The 24742-nt window shown below is 40.6% G+C and overlaps 1 protein-coding gene across 1 annotated transcript; it reads right to left on the bottom strand.

The window, feature by feature from the left end:
* Positions 1-1381: 1381 nt before the first annotated feature.
* znf280d (zinc finger protein 280D) lies at positions 1382-22912 on the bottom strand. The gene is given in 20 exon segments (XM_088334533.1): positions 1382-2068; positions 5916-6060; positions 6189-6210; positions 6292-6404; positions 11824-11892; positions 11956-12096; positions 12448-12653; positions 12722-12856; positions 13445-13591; positions 13663-13763; positions 13851-14008; positions 14684-14874; positions 14953-15000; positions 15003-15061; positions 16134-16202; positions 16279-16503; positions 17577-17673; positions 17763-18088; positions 18284-18411; positions 22752-22912. Coding segments are annotated over 19 exon segments (2682 nt in total). The 5' UTR covers positions 18405-18411; positions 22752-22912; the 3' UTR covers positions 1382-1759.
* Between the last annotated feature and the right edge of the window lie 1830 nt (positions 22913-24742).

Below are 24742 nucleotides of genomic sequence, written 5' to 3'. Positions count from 1 at the left end.
TGGCTTCAAAAATATCAGAATCATGTGATATTAAATTTTGTCCATGAGTATTTATGATATAATTCAAAATTTTAGTGTTCCTTTCATTGCATTTCCATGGTGCACAGCCAAATGTGTGCTTATATATTTATTCATTTAGCCAATCAAATTTCAGCCATTACTTGTTGCCAGGGTCAAAAATCTACCCAAAGGCCTTCAGAATAAGCTCGGCAGGCCCTGAAACATAACAGCAGTGTCGCTAAAACCGTTGGTTTAGCCAATCAGATTCCGATTTTGGCGAGTCAGCGCCTGCTCGGAGGCCTTGAGGAAACATCACCGGTTTCACAAACTGATTGGATACATCCATTACCGCCCGTCCAGCCAGAGAGGTGAAGACAAATCTGTCTCCACTGATGCTGTCGAACAAACATTCAGCCCTAAATCAAATCAAAACCTAGGTCAGGAATTTGACAGGACAGGCCTGACTTTCAGCATTAGCTTTGATAGCAAAAGAATACACATTTTTGATGGAACTGAAATACACAGATAATCTGTACAACAGAGTAATAGAAATGATCTTGAAAAAAGAAGGATTTTGCGCACAAATAAAAAGGATTATTTTTGGTGGGTAAAATGTGGCTAAATTCCTAAGTAATAGTAAAATATTATGGTGTTACTATTGATGCTTTTAATGCGTCCCAGCTGCAGGGTTGGGTAGGGTTACTTTTACTGGATTACTTATGGATTACTCCAATACCAAATATGCTAATAAAAGACAAAAGAAACTAAATATGAATAAAATGACTAAATTTTGTGCAGGCTTGGGGAGTAACGGAATACATGGAACGGCAAAAATGATGTTGGCAAGCTGTTTGGACTTATTTTCATTTTGTTTCTGTCACATTTTATGTTAGTTTGGCCAGAGATCAAAGCCAGGAGAGAAAGCTTACGTGTTGTGAGTCATAATTGTATTCATATTTAGTTTTTGTCTTTTATTAGCATATTCGGTATTGGAGTAATCCAAAAGTAATTGAAAGTAATCCAGTTAAAGTGACCCTACCCAACCCTGCCCAGCTGTGGTAAATGTTTTACAGCCATAAAAATAGTTATTAGGGGTTGGATTTATTCAGAAGTAGCACTACAGAACGCCCGCCTTCGCAATACTGTACTGGGAATTGTAAGCAATGTGTAATAATATTTGTCTTTTTAAAAAGATATTGTAACTGAATGTTTTTTAATGTTTAATGAAAATTTGGATTTCAGTTGAAGGAACGTGGGAAAACACAACCAATTTGCATATTCACCCGACGGAACATGTTTCCTCTTCATGGACCGCACAAACCATGTTCAAAACTAAGGATGGAAATAAATGATTCGGGGTTGAATATAGTATATTGTCACATTTAGGTTCAGAGAATATAATTTATTTCTTGTGCGTAAAAGCCTATGCTGGAATCCCATGTGATGTTCCATAACACACATTTAAATTTCAAATAGAACTGTTTTGCACCTCCCGTTGTAATAAGCGCACCTGATGGTACCGAAAGAACAAGGTCAGTGCACACCTCACCTGTGTATTCCCCAAATTTTTTTCAATGTTAAAAAATGTTAAAAGCATTCATTATCATGACTTACATGATCTACAAACTGCTTTTGACTGAAAGTGTTGCATGACTGATTTAAAATATCGATACAGCCATTCTTTCAGGAGCTGTGTTAGAAAGGTTTTAGAAACATGTTTTACGAAGGGTTTGGTACACTTTGTTTCACTGTTCACTGCTCATTCAGGGATGTGACCTGGATCACTGTCCTTGGTGATATCAGAGTCCCCAACTGGCTCATGATCTTTGACACCCTCCAACGTGCATGTAGTGGAGGAATCAGACTGGATCACATTTTCCCTTGGAGAATCTTCATCGACAGAAAACACGACACAGCCCGTCCTTTCTTTGAGGTCATCCTCCACAGCAGCAGCCAACACGGGCAAAGATTGTGGTTCTTTGACACTTTCAGGTGAGTGTTCTAGTTTCTTAGGTTGCACAGGACCTAAGGTTGTTTCCGTCGGTGATGATTTCCCAACTGTGCATAGCTGTGGAAAAAAATAGCAATCCACTATTCAGCACTATTGTTAAAGCAATACAAATTTTTGTTTGAGTTTTAAAACCGCAAACTAGTAAAATCTAAAGAAAATACACGAGTTATTTTCAACAAACCATAAAATAAAGGTCTCGGGTTGGGTTTGCCAGATCATGAACAGAATGATAGACAGGAGCTAAACTTAGCCGCAGTGCAGGGAACAATCCTACTTGAACGGAAGCAATCTTAAATTAAACGCGCTCAAACTGCATTTAGCATTTGTTTGGAATTTTTTTGGGGGGTTCCTCACACAGTGCTTTCATAAGATCACACCAATGTTTGTCAGGACATCTTGGCCCTTGCAGATGAAACTATGGTTTATGGACCAACCTTTACCGATTTCACACAGAGACAAGACATTAAACAGTTCCTTTTGTCCTACAAAGAAAATTCCCACTATTCAGAATTTCAATTCAGTATGATTCCAGTGATACGAGGACCTGGCCTCCTAGTGGCCATTTCCTACCATAATACAGACTTATGAGAAACCTGGTTTCTTGAGAGGAAATCATCCATACATACAAACAAGCAAAATGCAATCCTGAGATATAAAGACCCAAACAGTTTACCATGATGTTTCTTTCATACAAGCAGAACTCTAGCACAATCCATTATTTTGAGGCCACACATGGTTTACCTGGTGAGTACTCACAAACGCAGAAAAACCTAGCAAATGACACTAACAGCTGGATGCGTGTGAAATTACTCAAAACACGTTTTGTGAGTGAAACCATAAGTATTTAAGGAATAATATTGATGAAATTTACGCGATAATAAAGGCAATATGTAGAGCACATGGGCAGCACAGCGGCGCAGTGGTTAGCACGTGTGCGGCACAGTTCTGAGGTCATGAGTTTGAATCTCCTGTGTGGAGTTAGCATGTTCTCCCTGTGCTTGCGTGGATTTCCTCCAGGCACTCCGGTTACTTCCTACATTCCAAAAACATGCATTTCAGGTTAATTGGCCAGTCCAAACTGTCCCTAGGTGTGGATGAGCGAGTGAGTTGTCTGTCTCCATGTGCCCTGTGACTGCCTGTTCAGGGTGTCCCCTGCCCAGTGCCCGGAGTTAGCTGGGATGGGATCCAGCACCCCTGCGACCCTACTGAGGATAAGCGGTGCAGATAATGGATGTAGAGCACATATTTTTCAACAGATTTGCAAATTTTAATAATGTACATTTAACCGTTTTATATTCTGTTAAAAGACAGCAGTAGGTGCAACAATGCATATAATACAGCTTATTGTATGTAACTTTTTTTGCAGCAATATCCTGTTAGTGTCCATCAGGTTTGAGCGAAGACTCATCAGCCATTGATTCTTTCAGTAAGGTAACTGGTCTCGTATTCCAAACTTCATTTAACTATCAAAATATACCTTTCTCATCAATCCATCCTTTAAGATATTAATGGGTCACAACACCTGGTGAGAATTAAACTCCTCATGGAATAATAGTCTTTCTTTGAAAAATCACCATTGGTATGTTTAAAACAGTCTGCCATACAGGATAACAAAACCATGAAATTAGTTTTCTAATGGCCCAGGCTTTTAATCTGGAACGTGTGCGTTTCCCTTTGCTATCAATTGCCCTGTTGCCTGGTAGATCAAAAAACATGAGGGTCTCATCAATCATGCACAGATGTGAAATGTCAAAATTATTCTGCTTGTGTTGGTTGATTGTAAAGGTGTAAAATAAACTGATACAGACACTTCCCTACTTACGACCATTCGACTTCCGAAAAACGGGAGATAGGAAAAAAAAATTTTCGGGATGTCAAAAAATTTCCGGCCATTGCTGTAAATTACATTTTGTATTGTGTGCACCTTTTTCAGAGTACAGGACAATATTGAAGGGTTTCTTTCCACCATGTGGCGCTGTGAGAGGTCACCCAGCATCCAACCCGAACAAGAAATCCGCTTCCTGTTCCTACTTCGTGTGTAAACATTCTTTACCTTATCTCCAGCGCGCTAAGAACATTGACATTTTTATTGTTTAATATCTCGTGCATCCATTCAATATGGATGATGTAAAGTGTAAAGAAGAGGCGAGCCTTTTTTTTAAATGAAAGTGGAATAAGAAAACTTGATGCGGTTGAGAAAATAATTCGATTGGTTTTTTTTTCGTCCGCTTTCTACCACGGAGGAGGAACTCGCCTAACTGTTGAAGCCCGTCTTCCAAAAGTAAGTTAAACTTAACTTGATTTATCTTTATAGAGCATATTATTTTTGTTAAAAGTTTATTTTTCAGACAAAACAATACAGGTTACTTATACAAGCCTTAAACATACTTGTATAAACCTTAAACATACATTCCATACAAAATATAGCGCTGAAGTAACTTACGAACAAATTCAACTTACGAACCATCGTCCGGAACCGGATCTCGTTCGTAAGTAGGGCAGTGTCAGTGTTATCTTCTAAATCATATGGTAGCTACTGTGATATATTTGTTTTCTGGTGTATTACAAGTCCATGTCTCACCATAAACATTTGTGTCCATCCATTAAAGGCATTGAAAGTTGAATCTTTGCAAAACACCTGATGTGGAGCTAAGTGACAATGTACCCACTACTTCTTTGGTCTATGACCCATTAATAAGTTCTTTCCCCATTTATGGGTACATGTTTTTTTCCCTCTTGTCCTGCTTTTTTACTTTTAATTTTGATCTTTTAGGACAACTTTCTGTTGTCTCCATTCTTTAACATTGGTCTTTGATACAGTGAACTTCCAGCTAGCTGCTCAATTTCTGTGAATTTTAGCACGATTGGCAACTTTTAGCTTGAAAGACACATCATATGCACATTGTTTTCTCTTTGCAGCCCGAGTTGTCATCTAACGGGAACCTGTACATATAAATTCATAAGAGGCGCAAAAACATTTAGTTTTGCATTAATGCTCAACACACTTTTCAGGGGAGGGGAGGTAAGAAAAGAGGCTCCTTGCTTCAGTGCACAAACCATTGAGAATTACTCTATTATCGACAGGGTTGGTATACCTATTTACATTTTTTATGGACTTTCAAGGCCAGTTTTCCAATTTCTTTAGTACAATATAGGGAATCTGGGGTGAATCATTTGTTTCGCAGAGCCACAGATACATCTGTGACTTACATAAACAATTTTTGAACTTGTGTGAGTGCATTCATCAGGACATATGATTCTTGAGTTAATCACAAATATATTTGTGCATTTGAACAATATATGTGTAAATACTTTTAGACCAATTTCACCCCATTTACTGTAAGTGTTGGGTAAAAAAAATGACTGGACACATAATTCTTGCACTAATACGAATTTCATAGTGCACTGTTTGGGTGTAGCATGCACTTGTCTTCTTGAGCACAACCCTAAAAGGGGCAATGGACAAACTAATGCAAACTGCTGTTAATCACGAGGGAGGGAGAAATGAAATGGAAAAGCGAAGCTAGGGAGCACTGTCAGTGTCATTTTTAAGCAGACTTGTTGAGAAAATTGGTAACAGTTTCAAATTTTTACAAGTCATTTTAAACCTTAAAAACAACAATGCAATTCAAGCATTTTCAAGCATTTAAAAGCAGCCATACAAACTATCAACGCAAGTGATTAGGATATTGTCACTAAAAATAGAGCATTGGTATCTTGTGGCTCAAGAGATATGGTTGCATCCAATGTTTTGCGATTGAGGTCAATTATTGTGCAAATACAGTAATATACTACCATAAGACCTCGGGTATACAGCGCACCCAAACTTCCGAGTTCACTTTTAGGTTAAAAAATAAATAAATATGACAATATGACTATTTTGTACAAATTACATGAAACATACCTTGGAAAAGTCATCAGATGTCGGCGTGATGTTTTGATGAGCATTAGGCAACTTGATCGTGGTGAACAGTCTTGTGTGTGCAGACTCCCTTAACTTGGGGGGCAGTTCCTTCCTCTTTGTGCGGCCAGATTCACTCCAGTCCTGACTTCATTAAGAGATATTTGAGATATTTTCCCTCCAATTCAAAATCAATTCCAATAGTTTGATGGTGGTATTTAGCGTTTTGGTATTTATAGGGTTAATGACAACTTTTGCGTGATATTTTCTACTTACACTCTAACTTCACTTTTGAAGCCTGCTGGGTTAGAAACAGAAAATGACTTTAAAATAACACCACCATTAATACAGCAACATCACAAGCTTAAAAAGTCCCAACCTCTCTCCTCAATGATTTTGCATACATGATTTGGTCTGTCGTTTAAATGTTTGCTCATTAGGTCACCGCCAGATGCATCCAGGAGGTCACAGTTGAGACACACCAACGTTAATCTACAGGAACATGTCAAAAGATCAGATATCTTAGAAAAATGCATTTACTTTGTCAGTACATTTATAGTACAGAACTATAGGCCCGATAATTATCTCATCTCATCAGCTGCACCGCTTATCCTCAGTAGGGTCGCGGGGCTGCTGGAGCCCATCCCAGCAATCATCGGGCAGTGGACACCCTGAACTGGTTGCCAGCCAATAATTATCATGGTACCCCAATAGGGACTTATCTAAAACGTTACATGTGCCGTCTAAAAAAATGAAATTCGTAAAGTTTGCCAAAAATAGTTTTATTCAGGGAAAACCACCGACAATTAATACAAATCCCAATAAGGGAATTCATATTGTTAAAAAGAGGTTTGACTGCAAAAATCGATGACTCATCATCACTAAATGAAAAAATTGAAAAAAACGTATGGTGTTTGGGAAGGAGTAACCCAGCAAAAAATTAACTCAAAACAATTATAAGATTTGGCATTTCATTTCATTTTCAATATTTAAGGACATTATACTCTTAAAATTAGTTTTGTGATGTAACAATTGCCAAAAGAAGTCATCCGGCGCCGTCACGAATGGCAGCCACTCCAGCAAGCTCCCGTGTATTTTCGCTACTTTTGTGATTTATTTATTTGTTTAGTTATTTTTGCTTACTTTATCAGTGCCTTGCAACACTTGGATTACTTTCTATCCTATGGATATGGGTTTCAACTCGCAAAAATACGTATATTCAAGAAACCTACTCCTCGACCTGAGGAACTCTCGAGCCGGCACGGTCCCTTTTTACCTACCGAGGTAAGGCGACCCTACCGGGGTTGCAGAGCCGGTGCTAAAGTAAAGGCTAAGCGGCTAGCGGCGAAGTGGCGATATAAGCCCACGGTACCGTCCATAATCATGGGGAATGTCAACTCCCTACCGAATAAGATCGACGAACTGGCTGTGCTTGTGAAAGACATCAAAGCATACAGGGAGTGCAGCTTGCTTTGCTTTACGGAAACGTGGCTCACGCCTAGCATCACGGACGCTAACATCGCGCTAAACGGCTTCTGCGCTGTTCGGGCTGACAGAGGGACAAAAGTCAGTGGGAAGCGCAAAGGAGGGGGACTGGCTATCTACGTGAACTCGAGGTGGTGTAACCCCGGGCATGTAAAAACCAAGATTTCTATCTGCTGCCGTGATGTCGAACTTTTGGCTGTAAGTCTCCGTCCCTATTACATGCCCAGAGAGTTCGGACACGCCATTGCTGTCATTGTTTACATCCCACCGCGCGCTGATGCGGAAGTAGCGTGTGACGTCATCCACTCCGCGGTGGCAAAACTCCAGACACAACACCCGGAGGCTGCAATGTTAATCTCAGGGGACTTCAACCACGTGACTCTTGATAAGACACTGCCCTCTTTCGTCCAGTATGTGAACTGCAAGACCAGGGGAAATAGGACTATTGACCTTCTGTATGCGAATATAAAAAATGCATACAGCGCTAAACCACTGCCTGCCCTTGGAAAAGGAGACCACAACCTCATTCTGCTTAAACCACAGTACAAACCAAGAGTGAGGAGGCTACCAACAACCACACGCTCATTTAGAAAATGGTCCACCGAGGCAGAGCAGGCTCTGAGAGACTGCTTTGGATGTACGGACTGGGATGTCCTGCTAGGGTCCAGCAGTGGTGACATTGAGGAGATGGCAAACTGCACTACTGACTACATTAAGTTCTGCATGGACAATGTTGTTCCGACAAAGACTGTACGCTGCTATGCCAACAACAAGCCCTGGATCACGAGAGACATCAAGTGCCTTCTGAACCAAAAGAAGAGGGCCTTTAAAAATGGTGATCATCAGGAGCTAAAACGAGTACAGAAGGAGCTCAAAGTCCAGCTCCGGAAAGGGAAGGAGCAGTACAGGAGGAAGTTGGAGAAAAAGCTGCTGAACAACAACATGAAGGAGGTGTGGGAAGGGATGAAAACAATTACTGGCTGCAGCACCAAGCAGGGAGTGGCTGTGGATATAGATGTGGGGCGAGTCAACCAGTTGAACAACTTTTTCAACAGGTTTGACCACTCCGCCTCATCCTCACCCCTGAGTTGTGCAGCTGTCCTTCCCCCTCCCCCTCTGCACACTAGCATGGAAGACATCCCCCCACTAAAAATAACTTCAGCCCAGGTGTGTGGGGAGCTGAGAAGGCTACGAACCAGCAAGGCAGCTGGTCCGGATGGAATATCCCCCCGACTGCTGAAAGCCTGTGCGTCTGAGCTGGGAGACCCTCTACAGCGCATCTTCAACCTGAGCCTTGAACAGGGGAGGGTCCCTCAGCTGTGGAAAACATCCTGCATCATCCCAGTCCCAAAGAAATCAAGACCAGAGGAACTCAACGACTTCAGGCCAGTCGCCCTGACATCACATGTGATGAAGACCATGGAGCGGCTGCTGCTGCACCACCTGAGGCTACAGGTCCGTCACGCCATCGACCCACTGCAATTTGCTTACCAGGAGAAGGTGGGAGTGGAGGATGCTATATTATACATGTTACACCGATCCCTCTCTCACCTGGATAGGGCGAAGGGGGCTGTGAGGATTACATTTTTGGACTTCTCTAGTGCCTTCAATACCATACAGCCTCTGCTACTGAGTAGGAAATTGACAGAGATGGGAGTTAGCTCACACCTTGTAGAATGGATTACTGACTACCTGACAGGCAGACCGCAGTATGTGAAACAGGGGGGCTGTACATCGGACACCGTGGTTAGCAGCACAGGATCTCCGCAGGGGACCGTTCTCTCTCCGTTCCTATTCATTCTATATACATCGGACTTTAAGTACAACTCTGAGTCCTGCCATGTGCAAAAGTTTGCCGATGACACTGCGATCGTGGGATGTATCAGAAACGGGCAGGAGGAGGAGTACAGGAAATTGATTCAGGACTTTGTCCGATGGAGCGACGCAAACCACCTGCACCTAAACACCACCAAGACCAGAGAGATGGTGGTGGACTTCAGGAGAACCAGAACTCACCCGGTTCCTGTAACCATCAAGGGAGAATGTGTAGAATTTGTCCAGACCTACAAATACCTGGGTGTGCAGCTGGACAACAAACTGGACTGGACTGCCAACACAGAAGCTCTATGTAGGAAAGGGCAAAGCCGACTTTACTTCCTCAGAAGGCTGGCCTCCTTCAACATCTGCAAAAAGCTCCTGAAAATATTCTATGAGACAGTAGTGGCAAGCGCCCTCTTCTATGCGGCAGCGTGTTGGGGAGGCAGCATCAAGAAGAAGGATGCCTCTCGTCTCAATAAACTGGCTAGGAAAGCGAGCTCTGTTGTGGGCAAAGAGCTGGACAGCCTAACAACAGCAGCTGAGAGACAGGCACTGAAAAAGCTGAGGTCAATCATGGACAATCCATCGCATCCGCTTCACAGCATTATCTCCGGACAGAAGAGCAGTTTCAGTGACAGACTGCTGTCACTGTCTTGTACTACGGACAGACTGAAGAGTTCTTTTCTTCCTCATGCCATGAGGCTCTTTAACTCCACCCGGCAGAGTAAAGGCCCACATTAAACCACACCACCTACATTGGATCTTACTGCATTATGTGTAGCACTATTTAGTTAATCTATATAACATGCTAAAGTGGGCATTTGCACGTCACACTGGGTATTTGTATATTGTTTTCTTTTGGCTTTATTATTGTATTGTTCTCAGCTCAGGGATGCTGCTGGAAATGTGAATTTCCCTTAGGGGATGAATAAAGTATCTATCTATCTATCTATCTATATAACAGCATTCAAAGTTTTTTTATTTTTTTTAAACAAGAGAATAAAAATATAATTTAAAGGGTTTAATGTTTGAACGATGCACGTGAGTGCCAACTTAAAATGCAGATGTGTGCCATTTTGGGAAGTAAAACTATGGAACACACTGGAATGAATTGAACTTTATTTCGAACATGAGAAAAAACAAAAAAATAACAATTCAGAAGACAAAAACAATGTGAACGTAACACATCTAGAAAAAAAAATAGGAAGAAGCATATGCTTAATTAAATCTGTTCAACTTTCGTAATAATTGTGTCTAACAACTACATATCCTGTGTATTTACATATAACAAACTGATAGCATTATTGTAAATTTATAAAACTTTTTGCCAGCCAATCCGACCAACAACCATTCACTCACACACTTATTCTCAAGGGCATTTCAGACTCATCATTGTATATTATCATGAACACAACACCCATAAATTGAAAAGGAATCCAGTTCAATCCCTAATTTCTATCTGTCTCTTATTTAAAGATATGTCAATGTCCAATCTTCAGGGGCCTTATAAGGCTGTTCGGTCCGGCAGTAGGTCAGATTACATTCCAGGAGGCTGCCCTTTGTCACCGATTCTGTTCATAACTTTTATAGACATTATAATTGATAGCCGCAGCCACAATGCGAAAGGTGTCCGGTTTGTGAGCCTCAGCATTGCATCCCTGTTTTTTTAGCAGATTTGGTGGCGTTGATTTTCTCAAGCCGTGACCCTCAGCTCTCACTGGAGCGATTCGCAGCCAAGTGTAAAGCTGCGGGGAGGAAGATCAGCACCTCAAGGGCAAGGATACCATTTCCAGGTCAGGGATGATATCCTTCACCAAGTGGAGGAGATAAAGTATTTCAGGGTTTTGTTGACGAACGAGGGTAGGATCGAATGGGAGATCCGACGGATGGATCGGTGCAGGTTCTACACTTATGCAGACCCTGCATCGGTTCGTCGTGGTGAAGAAGGAACTGAGACAAGGGCAAAGCTCTCCTTTTACTGGCCGATCTACGTTCCTATCCTCACCTATGGTCACGAACTGTGGGCAATGACGGACAGAACAAGACCCAGGATACAAGCGACTGAAATGAGCCTTCTCTGCAGGGTAGCTGGGCTCTCCCTTAGAGGTAGGGTGAGAAGCTCGGTCACCCTGGAGAGACTCAGTGTGGAGCTGCTGCTCCTCTGCGTTGAGAGAAGCCAGCTAAAGTGGGTTGGGCATCTGCTAAGGATGCCTCCTGGACGCTACCACGAGAGGTGCTCCGGGCATTTCTTATCAGCAGAAGGCCCCGGGGACAACCCAGGATACACTTGAGAGGCTATGTCTCCAGGGTGACGTAGGAACGCCTTAGAATGCTGTTGGACAAGTCATGTCAAGTAGTGGCTGGGGATAGGGGGGATTGGGATTCCCCGCTGGGGCTGCTGCCTCCGCGACCCGACCTCGGTTAAGAGGTAGATGATGGATGGATTCATGTATAATCTAAAGTATTGCAGCGCCACCATCTATCCATTACAAAAAACTTACTGGGCAATTGTACTGTGTGGTGACAGTAAACTGTTGTAATTCATCTAAATAAACTAAATCGCAGTCAATAAACTATAAAGAGTGTCAACTTAAAAAAGGAATCTTACTTCAATACAGATGAATGTCTCCTCTGATCCGCTTTCAAAAATCTGCTCTTGTTTACTGTGCTATGAAACCTGAAAATAAAAAACATACAGACTGAGGAACATAGACACTAATAATGATTTAATTAAAATTACCTTATCATATGGTTTCCAATTGCAACTTTACAACTAGTCCGATAATTACACGCTCCGCAATCAGAATATACCAGGTAGTGAGAAAAGAAGTCATCGATTCGGTTGTTGCACTCGATGCAGGTGTAGCAGCCTCCATTCACGCTGTAATTGTAAATGAGCACACATTAAAAATTAAAGCACAATAGCCTGTCACATTCTACAATTATTTGTATAAATATTAAGGAGCCGGTGTTGTCTGACTTAATCAGCATGTCATCATTGAAGACTGTGCACAATTACTTCAATCACACTTATTTATAGAAATACGTCGTGTTTTTTTCCCAAAACGCTAAAAAACAAAATATGTTGCGCCCAAAAGTCCTTTAATCTGTGTTCAGCCTGTGACGGTCAATTGCATGCCCTATGTTAGTGCATCCTGATTAAGTGCCCCTGGAAGACTGAAGAGTGCACATGCATCCTTGAGCCAAAATATACACCGATATCGGAACAAACCTTATCTTTTTGAGGGAAAGGTTCCGGTTGTCAGCCGTTTTCTTCTGAACTGGTCTGACCTTTCCAGTTTCTATTATCTTCATTTTGATCTTGCGAAAACGTTTTGCTGTGTTGCTTGTACTGTCAGGGGTTATGACTAAAGAAGATCTGTCCGTTAAATTTGCCGTACCAATCAATTTGCCACTGAGAGAAGCTCTAATGGTAACCTGCAAGAGGAAAAGATAATTTATTTGTTGAGACTTACCCAGACTAATTGCAATGATATACGACCCACCTTTGTCCCTGCAGGAAGGCCCTCTAAAACCAAAGGCTTTCGGAAAGTCTTATGAACTTGAGTTCTGTGATCCATTCTTTCTTTGTATGTAAGGAAATTCAGGCGACATTTACCACAACGATGGATGCCTTTATTCTAAGAAAGGACACAGATTGTACATGCTTTAAAACCATTATTCAGTGTTGATTATCTTAAAATCTTTCCTCAAAAACACTATATTTATGAACCTTTATGCATAGTTTTACCCTCTTATCAGTATCTGTTTACAGAGCACCAGACTTGGCCTTTGGATTGTTACTCCTATGGTGAAGAGCGGTCATATTTCCTGGGGGTGCCACTTAACCCACGTGAAGAGGAGGAGTATAGTATTTTCAATTTCAAATTCTATAAGTCTCAAAGTGACAACGTAACCCGGAGTGGAGATTATATCAGCAATGGAAACATGAGCTGTGTTGTTTTTCAATTAAGTAAATTCTTTAAGTCAAGTCATTTTTATTTGTGGGCTGAAAAAGCTGATAAATTAACTGTGCTTAATATACTCTTGATATACTATAAAAAAAAGATTTAAAATAAATCCCCACTAGGACATAACTACTTAGTAGAGGTTATTGAAAAGTATAACGTGTGCCTTGGTTCAATAAATGCTGTGTAACGTTAGCCACCCAAAAACTATTACAGTAGCCCATATTCTGATTTCAAGCGTTCAAAAAAGGTGGATCTTACCTGATGTTTCATGAAGTGAGTCATGTAACTCTGACCATTTCTTAGAATCTTGAGACAAAAAGGACACAGCAAGTCTTTTGTATTTTCATGGACAGTTCGGAAATGTGTTTCGACATCAGAGAAAAATGAGGATCTATAGTTGCACACCTATGAAGAAGAAATGACAGGGGTAAATCTTTATCACGTGCATCTGGATAAAATATTTCGAGGCTACAGACCTGACAGACATAAGGCATTTCCCCAGGCTTGTGATTGTCTTTCATGTGCTCCAGGAGCACTTGCTCGGACTCGAACGCTAGCTCACATATCTTGCAATTTGCTACAAAAGAAAGAAATGAACATGTGGACACTCGAGGTGACGCTTCCAAGGTGAGATGAGAGCAGATTAGGCCCCAATGTGACATACTAGAGGTTTCGAATGAGCTGTGAGCGCTCTCAATGTGGCACTGCAACTGGAAAGGAGTCAGGTACTGGCGGTAGCAATGCTGGCAAGTTGTGTGGCTTTCCCACGACTCGTTGTTTTGCTTCTCCAGCTCCAGGTGATGTTTCATGTGGTTCATGAACCTTGAACAGAAGAATAGACACACTATTAGCATTGCATTTTTTATGATGCACATACAACCTAGGTCAGTCTACACGAACTACTGTACTTTGCAAATAATGTCTATCCTAGTATTTTTCTATCACATTTTTGGTCTTTGAAGTACTGTAACTAAATCCTTATCCTCTCGTTGCGAATAATACACTACATTGCAATCAATGAAAATATAAAACAGAGGTTGTGAATGTATGGCTCACGGGCCAGGTGTAGCTCTTTGAGCACATCTGGCTCTGAGATGAAATAAAGCCCATTCTAATCATCTCTCTGTGTATAGCCGAAGCGACCCAGTAAAGGGTTAATTCCATCAAAAATAATCTATTTAGGCTTGGAGAGCAACATCCTGTTTACAAGTGTAATACTACGTCACAGCTAAAACCACTTAAATTCATTAGTAGAAGTACCACCGAATTTGTTTATATGGGACACAGGCTATAGCATTATTCTTTCATAAATTTTATCAAATTATCAGCAGTCACACAGTAATATAAAATGCACTGAAGAATTTGCTTTTGAGCGCGTTTGGAAGTTTTGTTGACCTTTGTCATAAAATATGTAGTGTGGCTCCCAAAAATACGGCCCTTTTAGTCATAAAGGTTCTCTACCACAGATATAGACAATTTTAATCAGGATCAACATACCTGATGTTGCTTTTGAGAACCTTGAAGCAGCTTACACACTTGAATGTGGTGTTGGTCCTCTCCACAGACCCTTTGACGGGATCTCCCTCAAATCTTCCATAGTAAAATTCTGACACCAGCATAATTCGTTTATTGCTGGTACCATTATCACTTTGGGAAACGCTAACTACCACTCTACTAGCCTGGCAAATCTGAAACAAGAAATGTATTCATTAAAATATACAAAGTATCCCTCAAATATTTTAATCATTGACACAAAACCAACATACATTCATATGAAGAGACAACATCTCCTGCAGAGGGAATTCCTCTTTACAAAATGGGGCATTTTTTTATTTATGTTACCATTTTCCACTGATTTGATCATGTTTGCTTGTCCTACAACAAAAGACATGAGTAATCAGTATTTTTAGAGCACATTTTTGTTAGGACACATACATCCAAAATTTCAACGTAACATTCTCTCTCTCTCTCTCTCTCTCTCTCTCTCTCTCTCTCTCTCTCTCTCTCTCTCTCTCTCTCTCTTCTCTCTCTCTCTCTCCTCCTCTCTCCCTCTCTCTCATCTCTCCCTCTCTCTCTCTCTCTCTCTCCTCTCTCTCTCTCTCTTCTCTCTCTCTCCTCTCTCTCTCTCTCTCTCTCTCTCTCTCTCTCTTCCTCCTCTCTCTCTCTCTCTCTCTCTCTCTCTCTCTCTCTCTCTCTAGATAGATAGATAGATAGATAGATAGATAGATAGATAGATAGATAGATAGATAGATACTTTATTCATCCCCGAAGGGAAATTCACTTTTCAGCAGCATCCCTAAGCTGAGAACAATCGAAAATAACTGAGAACAATCGAAAATAACACGGGAGCTGCTGGAGTGGCTGCCATTCGTGACGGCGCCGGAGAAACGATTCAATTTGAATCATGTACAAACAAACAATTGAATCATGTACAAGAAACGATTCAATCTGAATCATGTACAAACAAACAAACAATTGAATCATGTACAACAAACAAACAAAATATTTATGTTTCAATAAGTGGAGTGTTAATAAAATGGGGGGAAAATAATATATATATATATATATATATATATATATATATATATATATATATAGATATATATATATATATAGTTAGTTAGTTATAAGAATTTGGATGTCATGATATTTTTCTTTGAATCCCTTTATAAGAACAATATCCATTACTGTTTTTACAAGTCAGTGAGGACCGTTCACTACCTCTTTTAAAGTTCTGGAATGTCGTAATTGTAGACAGTAAACTCAAATTCTGCCACGCATGTTTCAGCAAAACAGCAAACACTAAAATTAGTCGGGCATAAATTTGAACGTATACTGTAAGAAATCATTAAAAAAAAAGATGACTTAAAACTCTACAATGTGGTTGAGGATTGTTGTCATAGATTGTATTTTCCAGTTAAAGTTGTAAAAACAGGCTAACACTTACCCACATCTACTTTGATTCTTTTTACAGCAAAGTCCATTTGCTGAGGCGGCAACACACGCTTTATAATCTCTGTGGGGAACCAAAAAATTACACCAAAAAGACACATCAAATAAAACCTAAAATCAATAAGCTTTCAGGAGCATACCGTTTCCTGAGCAGTTAGTCTGAACAGGCAAGGTAAAATTCTGCAGAGAGGTGGCCTGGCTGACTTGCAACAGACGAGGTTTGGCGGAATACATTGTGGGGTTCTGCACATTGGCCAAGGTCACAACGTTGTTTCGGATCTGCTGCACATGTGGCCGATGGATAACACCAGGTATTGAAGTGGTTACAGGGGTGACAGTCTGAATAAGTTGCTGCGGCTGACCAGCTGAAATACAATACATGCACATTTTAAAAAACACGTCCAAAACAACTTCTAAAGATCCAAGTCATGTATTTTTTGCTGTAAGTAAATATCCGATAGGGGAAATTCAGAGATGTATAAAATGTACTAACATATTTGTAGAGTATGTGTTCATAAATTAAAAAATAATGTAGTACTAAGTCTTGTAGAGACAGCGTGTACAACCACTTTTGACAATTAGTATTTTTAGAAAGTGGCTAAAACATGCTCTAAAAAGTAAAATTTAAAGGAAACTAAACAAAATAGTAAAATGAAACAAACACTAATGTTTTAAATCTAATGTTCTGTTGGCAATCAATAACCAAACACTAAAATGTTTTTATGCAATGTCAGATCCCCTTAAAGTGAAAAAATATAAGTACCATGACAAATATGCACTTGAATGCAAAATACAACACCCAAGTTATTAATCAAACTCATAAATCTATGCCCCCAAAGCAAGACCCAAATATGTTGCCTCTGATATAAACATATACCTCCTTTGTGGCCTGACAAATTTAAACCTGTATTACGTTAAACTCACAACCAAAAATAATCTCTCAGAAATTCTCCAGTTTAATAAAACTATGATTTGTAAATTAGGACCACATTCACACTTTCTGGAGTAGAGCTTCTTTTGTGTATTTGCACATAATTTGTCTTTATGGATAATGGGTGTGTTTGAGAAAGAGATGGGAAGTAACTGCATGATTAAACTCCTTAAAACATTGATTTTCAACCACTGTGCGCGACACACTAGTGTGCTGTGAGAGATATCAGGTGTGGTGTGAGAAATTATCCAATGTCACTTTTTAAAATGTAATTGTCAAGTGTCTGTGCTGTAAAAACTGGGGGTATTACAAATTATATTGTAATTAAATATACGGTTCAGTGTCATTTTATAACGTTTTTGGTTAGTGGTGTGCCACAAAATGTTTCCAATGTAAAAAACGTGCCCTGGCTCAAAAAGGGTTGAAAATCATTGCCTTAAAAGACATATAAGGAAGTAACTGAAGCAGGAACTTGAGAATATTCCCTTACATGAAAGATAACTTTACCTGGCACAAGTGTAAATTTGGTCCCAGGAGGATACTGATTCCCAAGTGTGGCAATGATGTTGTTGTTGCAGGCTAACTGTTGGGCTACGATGAAGCCCTTGGAATGAAACAGATCAATATGCCTTACATCATTCATTCAATTCATACTGGTGTGGAAGTACCATTTTTTTTTTTAAATTACAATACCTGATTATTGACAATAACAGGCTGTGGAGTCAGTGTTGCCATACCGGCTGTGGAAGTACTGATGGTATTTCCAGTCATTTTCAAAGGTAGCATAATAGAAGATGTAGCTAGGGCCTGCGCAGGAGCAGAAGCAAGAGTGGGAGCGAGAGTTGGAGCAAGAGAAGGGGCAAGAACGGGACGTGGAGCCAGAGTAGGAGCTGGAGCAAGAGTGGGTACACGGGCAGGAACAGAAGCAAGAGTAGGAACAGAACAAGGAGCAGGAGCAAGAGTAGGAAAAGGAGCCATATTTTTCGTTGTAGAAGGTGGAGTTGCTTTCTGCTTATTTGCTGTAAAACATGTTTAAAAAAAGCATCACAAATGGAAATCTGATATTAAATGCCTGGAGCAAAATTATAGCCAAGAAGAAATAAATTGAGGTATGTATTAGGAAATATTTTCAAGTGCCAGCATACAATAGAGACAGTGTATAGTAAGATGATTGAAAATGTACCATAACAGTAATACTCATAAAGTGTACATACACACTTCTCCTACAAAAATGGGCTCGTCATCATCGTCGTCCTCCTCAATAAACACTTCGGAAGTTGCTTTCTGCCAGGGCTCCAGCTCTTCTTCCTCACATTCCATAAATAGTTCAGACATTTTGGACCTTCAAAACATTACATAAATCATCACAAACTTTGTATAGGCATTTTAATTTTTTCAAATTTAAAAAAAAAAAAAAAAAAAAAAAAAAAAAAAGGGAAACACATTAGGCTCAACAATAATGATAAATAACTACCGAGATCATTTTCACAAAATGACTCACCAGCATGTGTATTTCTCTGTAATATAGATTTTACATACATACATACATAATTTGAAAAATGATTTGTATTGTTTATTTTTCCGAAGTTTTTAAAAATAATTAGTGGTTCGTGAAAAAAACTAACAAAAAACTAACAAAAAAAACCACACAGTTCAGAGGGCCTCGTTTCAATTCTAGCTACCTGTGTCCTCGTGTGGAGTTTGCATGTTCTCCCCGTGCCTGCAGGGGGATCCCCTAGGCACTCCGGTTACCTCCCACATTTAAAAAACGTGTGTGACATGTTGATTGACAGCTCCAAATTGTAACTATGTATGAAGGGGCTTGACGAGGTAGCAACCTGGGCTCGGATGAAATACAAGTCTAGAAAGTCAAGAAGCATGGTGATCAAGAGTGGGAAGGTCACAAGCAGGTTCCAACTTCGAATCCAGGGGGAAAACATACAATCGATCAAAGATAACCCAATAAAATGCCTCGGAAATTGGTACGATTTATTTTAGGTAGAGATGGGCAGCATTCTCAGGACAGTAGAGCAGGCTAAAGAGTGGCTGCAAAGGATTGAGCGATCAGGCCTATCAGGCAAGTTCAAGACTTGGTTGTTCCAGTACGGTCTCCTACCAAGACTTCTGTGGCTGCTAACAATCTATGAAATCTCTATGACGGCGATCGAAGGAATTGAGAGGAGGGCAAATAAACATCTCCGCAGGTGGCTAAGGTTTCCACCAAGCTTCACATCACTAGGGCTTTACATCCGGTCGGGGCAGCTGCAGTTTCCCTTGTCGTCGGTGGTTGAAGAGTTCAAGGTGGCCAGGTGAAGGGCTGTCATGATGCTCAAAGGTACCAGCGACGAGATGGTTAGGGGCGCGTGCGTGATCACAAGATCTTTGTGTAAATGGGCAGCAGACAGCCAAGTACATCAGGCAGAAGGCAGGCTGAGGTTGAAAGATGTCATCGAAAATGCATATATAGGGCATCAGGGACTAGGGTCTACCTATTTCCAGCAATGGTCAAAAGCTGATCCAAGGCACATGAGACACATGGTGCAGGCAGAGGTCCGCCAATTGGAGGACGAAGGCAGGTGGTCCAGGGCTGTGGAGGTTGGAGTCCAAGGAGCCTGGACGAAGTGGGACCTTCCAAAGCGAATGATCACCTGGCCAGAACTCTGGAGGTTGGAACTTTTCTGGGTCTCGTTCTTGCTCCGTTCAGTGTTCGACACCCTTCCAACACCAACCATCCTGTACAGGTGGGGGTTGAGGGAGGACCCACAGTGCAGGCTATGTGGTGGGAGAAGGACACTGTCGCACAAACTGGCAGGATGCCAGACTGCTCTTAGTCAGGGCAGATACCACGCATGCCACGACAAGATCCATCTTGGAGCAGGAAAGGCGGAAGAAGCACAAACCTCAACCTAGTCTAACACATTCCATCCAGTTCATCAGTAAAGGGGAGAAACCAGCATCGCATCCTCCAAGAATACCCAAGAAGAGCCTCTTGCAAACAGCACCAGCATGGCAGACGAAGGTAGATCTGGGAAGGAAATTACACTTTCCCCAGGTAATCAGAACTTCCTTGAGGCCAGACATCGTAATTTGGTCGGAAGAGGCCAAAAAGATCATCCTTATTGAGCTAACTGTACCGTGGGAAAAAGGATGAAGCGAAGCCCATGAAAGGAAAAACGCATAATATCAAGAACTGGTCCAACAGTGCAGGGAGAAGGGATGGCAGACCTGGCTATTCCCAGTGGTCAGGTGCTTCCCAGCACAGTCTGTATGGGACACATTAACAGCTCTGGGAATAAATGGAAGGGAGAGGAAGAAAGCTGCCCATAGACCAGGAGAAGATGGGCAGTGACTGGCCATCACTGCCAGCCCACCAACTTGAGGGCATTGCAATTTCGGGTCGAAACACCACCTGATGACATCTTCTCCTGGTCGAAGGGTACAGTGACTGTTTGAGCGACTGCAAAGTTAGCACTGATTAGAAGTGTATGTAATAGTGTGTATAAATTGTCGCCTGTCTATGCGTGCCCTGCAACTGGCTGGCAAGTAGTTCAGGGTGTCCCCTGCCCACTGACCGAAGATGGCATGAATGGGCTCCAGAACCGCCGCCACCCCAATGAGGAATTTTGCCTAACATGTACCAGCAGTGCATTGTAAATGGTTCCAACAGCTTTTGTTATTCCTGTCTTCAGCTCATCCACTTCTCTTGGTTCCACCACACAAGAGTCTCAGGGTTAGACGGTTTCTGAACACAACACCGCCAGACCGATGGATTTGACGGTCTGATCACAATCTCCTGTTTTGGCCGCCCAGATCTCCTACCATGTGATTGCTTTTTGTGGGGATTTGTGAAAAGATTGGTCTATGTGCCACCTATTTCAAGAGATATGGATAAGCTGAAAGCACAAATAACAGAAGCTGTTGCAATTTTTTGTCAATTATGGGTACCATCTGGTAAACACCAACTATAATGAAACAGCAAATCAATCAAGTCAAACGAGTTCGCCGCGGAAGCCTCTATCTCTGTATCGTTTTTTTTTTGTGGCAAACGAAGAGAGCGGTTTGATGTAGTGAAAGGATGACCATCTGTTTTAAGAGAACCGGCTTTTTCGGCTCAACTCATTAAAGAGAGCCGGCTCTAAGACGGCTCCCTTGCTTTGATGCATTATATTACGAATTATTAAGTTGTATAAAGAAGTTAAGAAAATAAGGAAGTATAAAATGAGAAAATGAAAAAATACAGGTTTGTGGTAATCCCTTTAATCAGTATATTACCAACAATAATTTAATGCAGAAAATGAATTCATAATTTGAATAAAAAAATGTATTATTCTACTTCATTATATTTGCATGTATTTTTTCCTTCTACGGTGAAGGTCTAAGCTACTTAATTTTTAAAGTTTTTTAGTAAAAAAAACTAATTCATGGTGAGCTCAGGTTCTCACAACAAAATGTTAATTAACAATATATATGATATAACGAAACACATGTACAATATAACATGTTAAACTACATAAATAAACACGTTTGAAAAAAAATATGGTGTAAGATTATTTTGTATTTTGTAAGGGAAAATACGACAATTTGTAAGGGCATGGAACTGTGGAGGTTGACAGGTATGCATTTAGGCATTGCAATTAGCAAAAGTTTACATTTAAAAGGCGACAAACGATGATAATCTTTTGGGCTTTGTCAACACGGGCTATTACTCAGTTGAAAATCAAGTTTAAAAGCAAAAATTTTACAAATACGCAGTTGAAAATACAACCACGTTTGGCAAATATTGGTACAAGCTGTCATAACGAATTAGCGTCTAGTCATACTGCTGAAAGTAAAGCTAACTTGTTAGCGCGTTGATGTTTTAATGTTGAGTCGTTTTCATCCCACCGCATGTGCGACAAGGAAGGTTGACACATCCCTACAATGCCAGTGAAAATCAAGATTTTATCTTGCATCATTGGTTCGTCACTTGCCCTACGTGGTAGAAGAACCCCCTAAGCTAACATTAGCTTGTTGTCATTGTCTGAAGTCTGAAGAGTGTGATGAAAAACATCGTATGGACATTTTTTTCGGGCTGGTGTTGGGAGTTTTTATTTCCACCTTACCTCTGTATTAGTCAATTCAAAGTGCTAAATCATCAGCTTCGCAGTGATATTTGGTTGGACACATGGGGCTGCGGATGCTGCCCACGGACCCACCCCCTCCCTCATTATATTTTATCCCAACACCAGAATGGTGTCGATCCAGCCAAAGCGGAAGCACTGCATACCGACTTTTAGTTCCACTTGAATCAATCAGATGTGATAGCGCCCTCTAGACTAAAAAATGAATTATGTGGATATCCATCGGTATCATTTCCTCATCCTGATACGGTTTATTTTTTAACCACTCTGCACTTAGCGTTACTGGGAGTAAAGAATCGATGTATTTAAAATTATCATCTATTTGTTACCTGAGAGAGTCTGCTATTACAACCAGGTTCAGTCGGCCTTACTTAGAATAGTACAAACGTACAACATTAAAAGCATGATGAAATGACATCTAAGGAACCTAAACCCAAACAATATTCGAGTTCTTAGCAACTGTGATGCAATTATCAGTCGCCAGAAAACAAAATGGTGACAAAATGGCCGCCCTTGGACATCGGATGAAAAGGAGTAAAAAAAGCATGCACTTCATACTCACTTTGTTCCGGTGGTGCTTGTGGCCCTTGATTGGGTGTTACGATACAACGTGGTGCTGCTTAATGATTCCCTACCATCGCTTGTCACCTCTCACTCTGCAAAATGGATCATGAACTATATGCAATTTAAGGAAAATCTTGTAACACGCTGATTTTCAGTGTTTCGGACAGACCAATCACAAAGCAAACTGTACTTAGGGGCGGGATATGAACTCGTGACGTACACAAGAAGCGCCGAGCCCATTGACATAAACAAACTAAACATGTTTTTTCTATATTTCTGCATCACTTTCCGTTTCCCTTTAAAATTGTTTAATTTGTATTGTTGTTTGATTGTTTCGTGCAAATTTTGTTCGTAATGATGCAGTGTTGTATAAAAAAAGCATAAGAAAAAAAAAACATGGCGCCGACACTGTTGACAGGCAAGGAGAAATGAGTCGCTTATTGATGACGATAATTGCATCCGTTGTTGTGATTCGTCAAAATAAACGTTTGGCAGGCGTGCACAAATGAAGCGTATCCCGCCGTGGGTTTCGACAGGCCTTTTTCAAAAAGTAACAAGAAAATGTTTCTTTCTTTCTGTTTTTCGTGTTTTACAACAAAAACGTTAATTTTATCAGAATATAAACTGGCTTTATTGTCATTAATAGCAACGTAGACGTTGCACTCCAGAAAAAACGTAAAAAAAGACTTAAAAGAGAAAAATAAGATGTCAGGATATTAAAAGTGAGTTTGTATATTTGTGTGTGTAAATTCATTTAAATACATACAATTCTCTCAATATGGATTATATTACGAATATATATATATATATATATATATATATGTATTGAGCGCACCACCTGATGGCCAGACGTTCTCCTTCAGGATGTTCTGGCAAACACCAGGATTCTGTCAACCACTGCAGGTTGTCCTGGTAATGGGGCAGCAAAGAAGCCCGAGGCCATCACACTGCCACCACCATGCTTTATTGTTGGCATCATGTTCTTTTTGTCAATTGCTGTACCATTTTTACACCAAACGTAATGGACTGCACACCTTCCAAAAGTTCCGTTTTTGACTTATCAGTTCGCAGAATGTTTTTCCAAAAGTCTTGAGGATAACCAAGATGCTTTTGGGCAAATATGTGACGGCTCTTTGTGTTCTTTTGTGCCGGCAGTGGTTTTTGCCATTGATGCAATTTTTGGCCAGTGTCATTCTTATAGTAGAGTCGTGAACACTGACTTTAATATAGATACATAAATATATGAATAAGTTCAATTTTTGACTCATCAGTCCAGGGAAGTTTTTTTCCAAAGTCTTGAGGACAATCAGGATTCTTTTTGGCAAATATGAGACTCCTCTTTGTGTTACTTTGTGACGGCAGTGTTTTTTGCCGAGATGTCTTTTGGACAGTGTATTTCGCATAGTGTTGTCATGAACACTGACCTTAATATAGATACAAAAATATACAAAACACAAAACTCTTTACCACAGTGTTTCTCAACTGGTCTGACTTGAGGACCCACCATCTCACCCTAATTACAATCGGCGGACCAAATCAAGAAAAAAATTCCACTTCTCTAATTTACTGAATAAAAGGCAGAAATTGTAAAATGCAGTACGTGACAAAGGTGAGTACACCCCACACATTTCTGCAGATATTTCTTGATAATCTTTAATAGAACATCACTGAAGAAACATCACTTTGACAAAATGAAAATAAGTCTGTCAACAAAGGCCATGTCTTACTGGAAAAGTATCCTCTAATCGGGTGAGACAAAGATTAATTTATTTGGCTCAGGTGAGTTGAAGCATGTGTGGCGGCAACCAGGTGAAGAATACAAACATGTTTGTGTCGTGCCTAAAGTCAAGCATGGCGTTGGGAATGTCATGGTTGGGGGCTGGATGAGTTCAACTTGAGTTGCGTTTCATTGAGGAAAACATGAACACAAGCATGTATTGTGAAATACTGGAGCAAGGAATGATCCCCTCCTGTCAGAAACTGGGTGGC

The sequence above is a fragment of the Urocampus carinirostris genome, chromosome 4 (genome assembly GCF_059441175.1).
Source record: "Urocampus carinirostris isolate Australia breed hairy pipefish chromosome 4, RoL_Ucar_1.0, whole genome shotgun sequence".
In the NCBI taxonomy this organism is placed as follows: Eukaryota; Metazoa; Chordata; class Actinopteri; order Syngnathiformes; family Syngnathidae; genus Urocampus; species Urocampus carinirostris.
The sequence above is the reverse complement of the archived record's forward strand: the minus strand, read 5'-3'. Positions and strand labels throughout refer to the sequence as shown.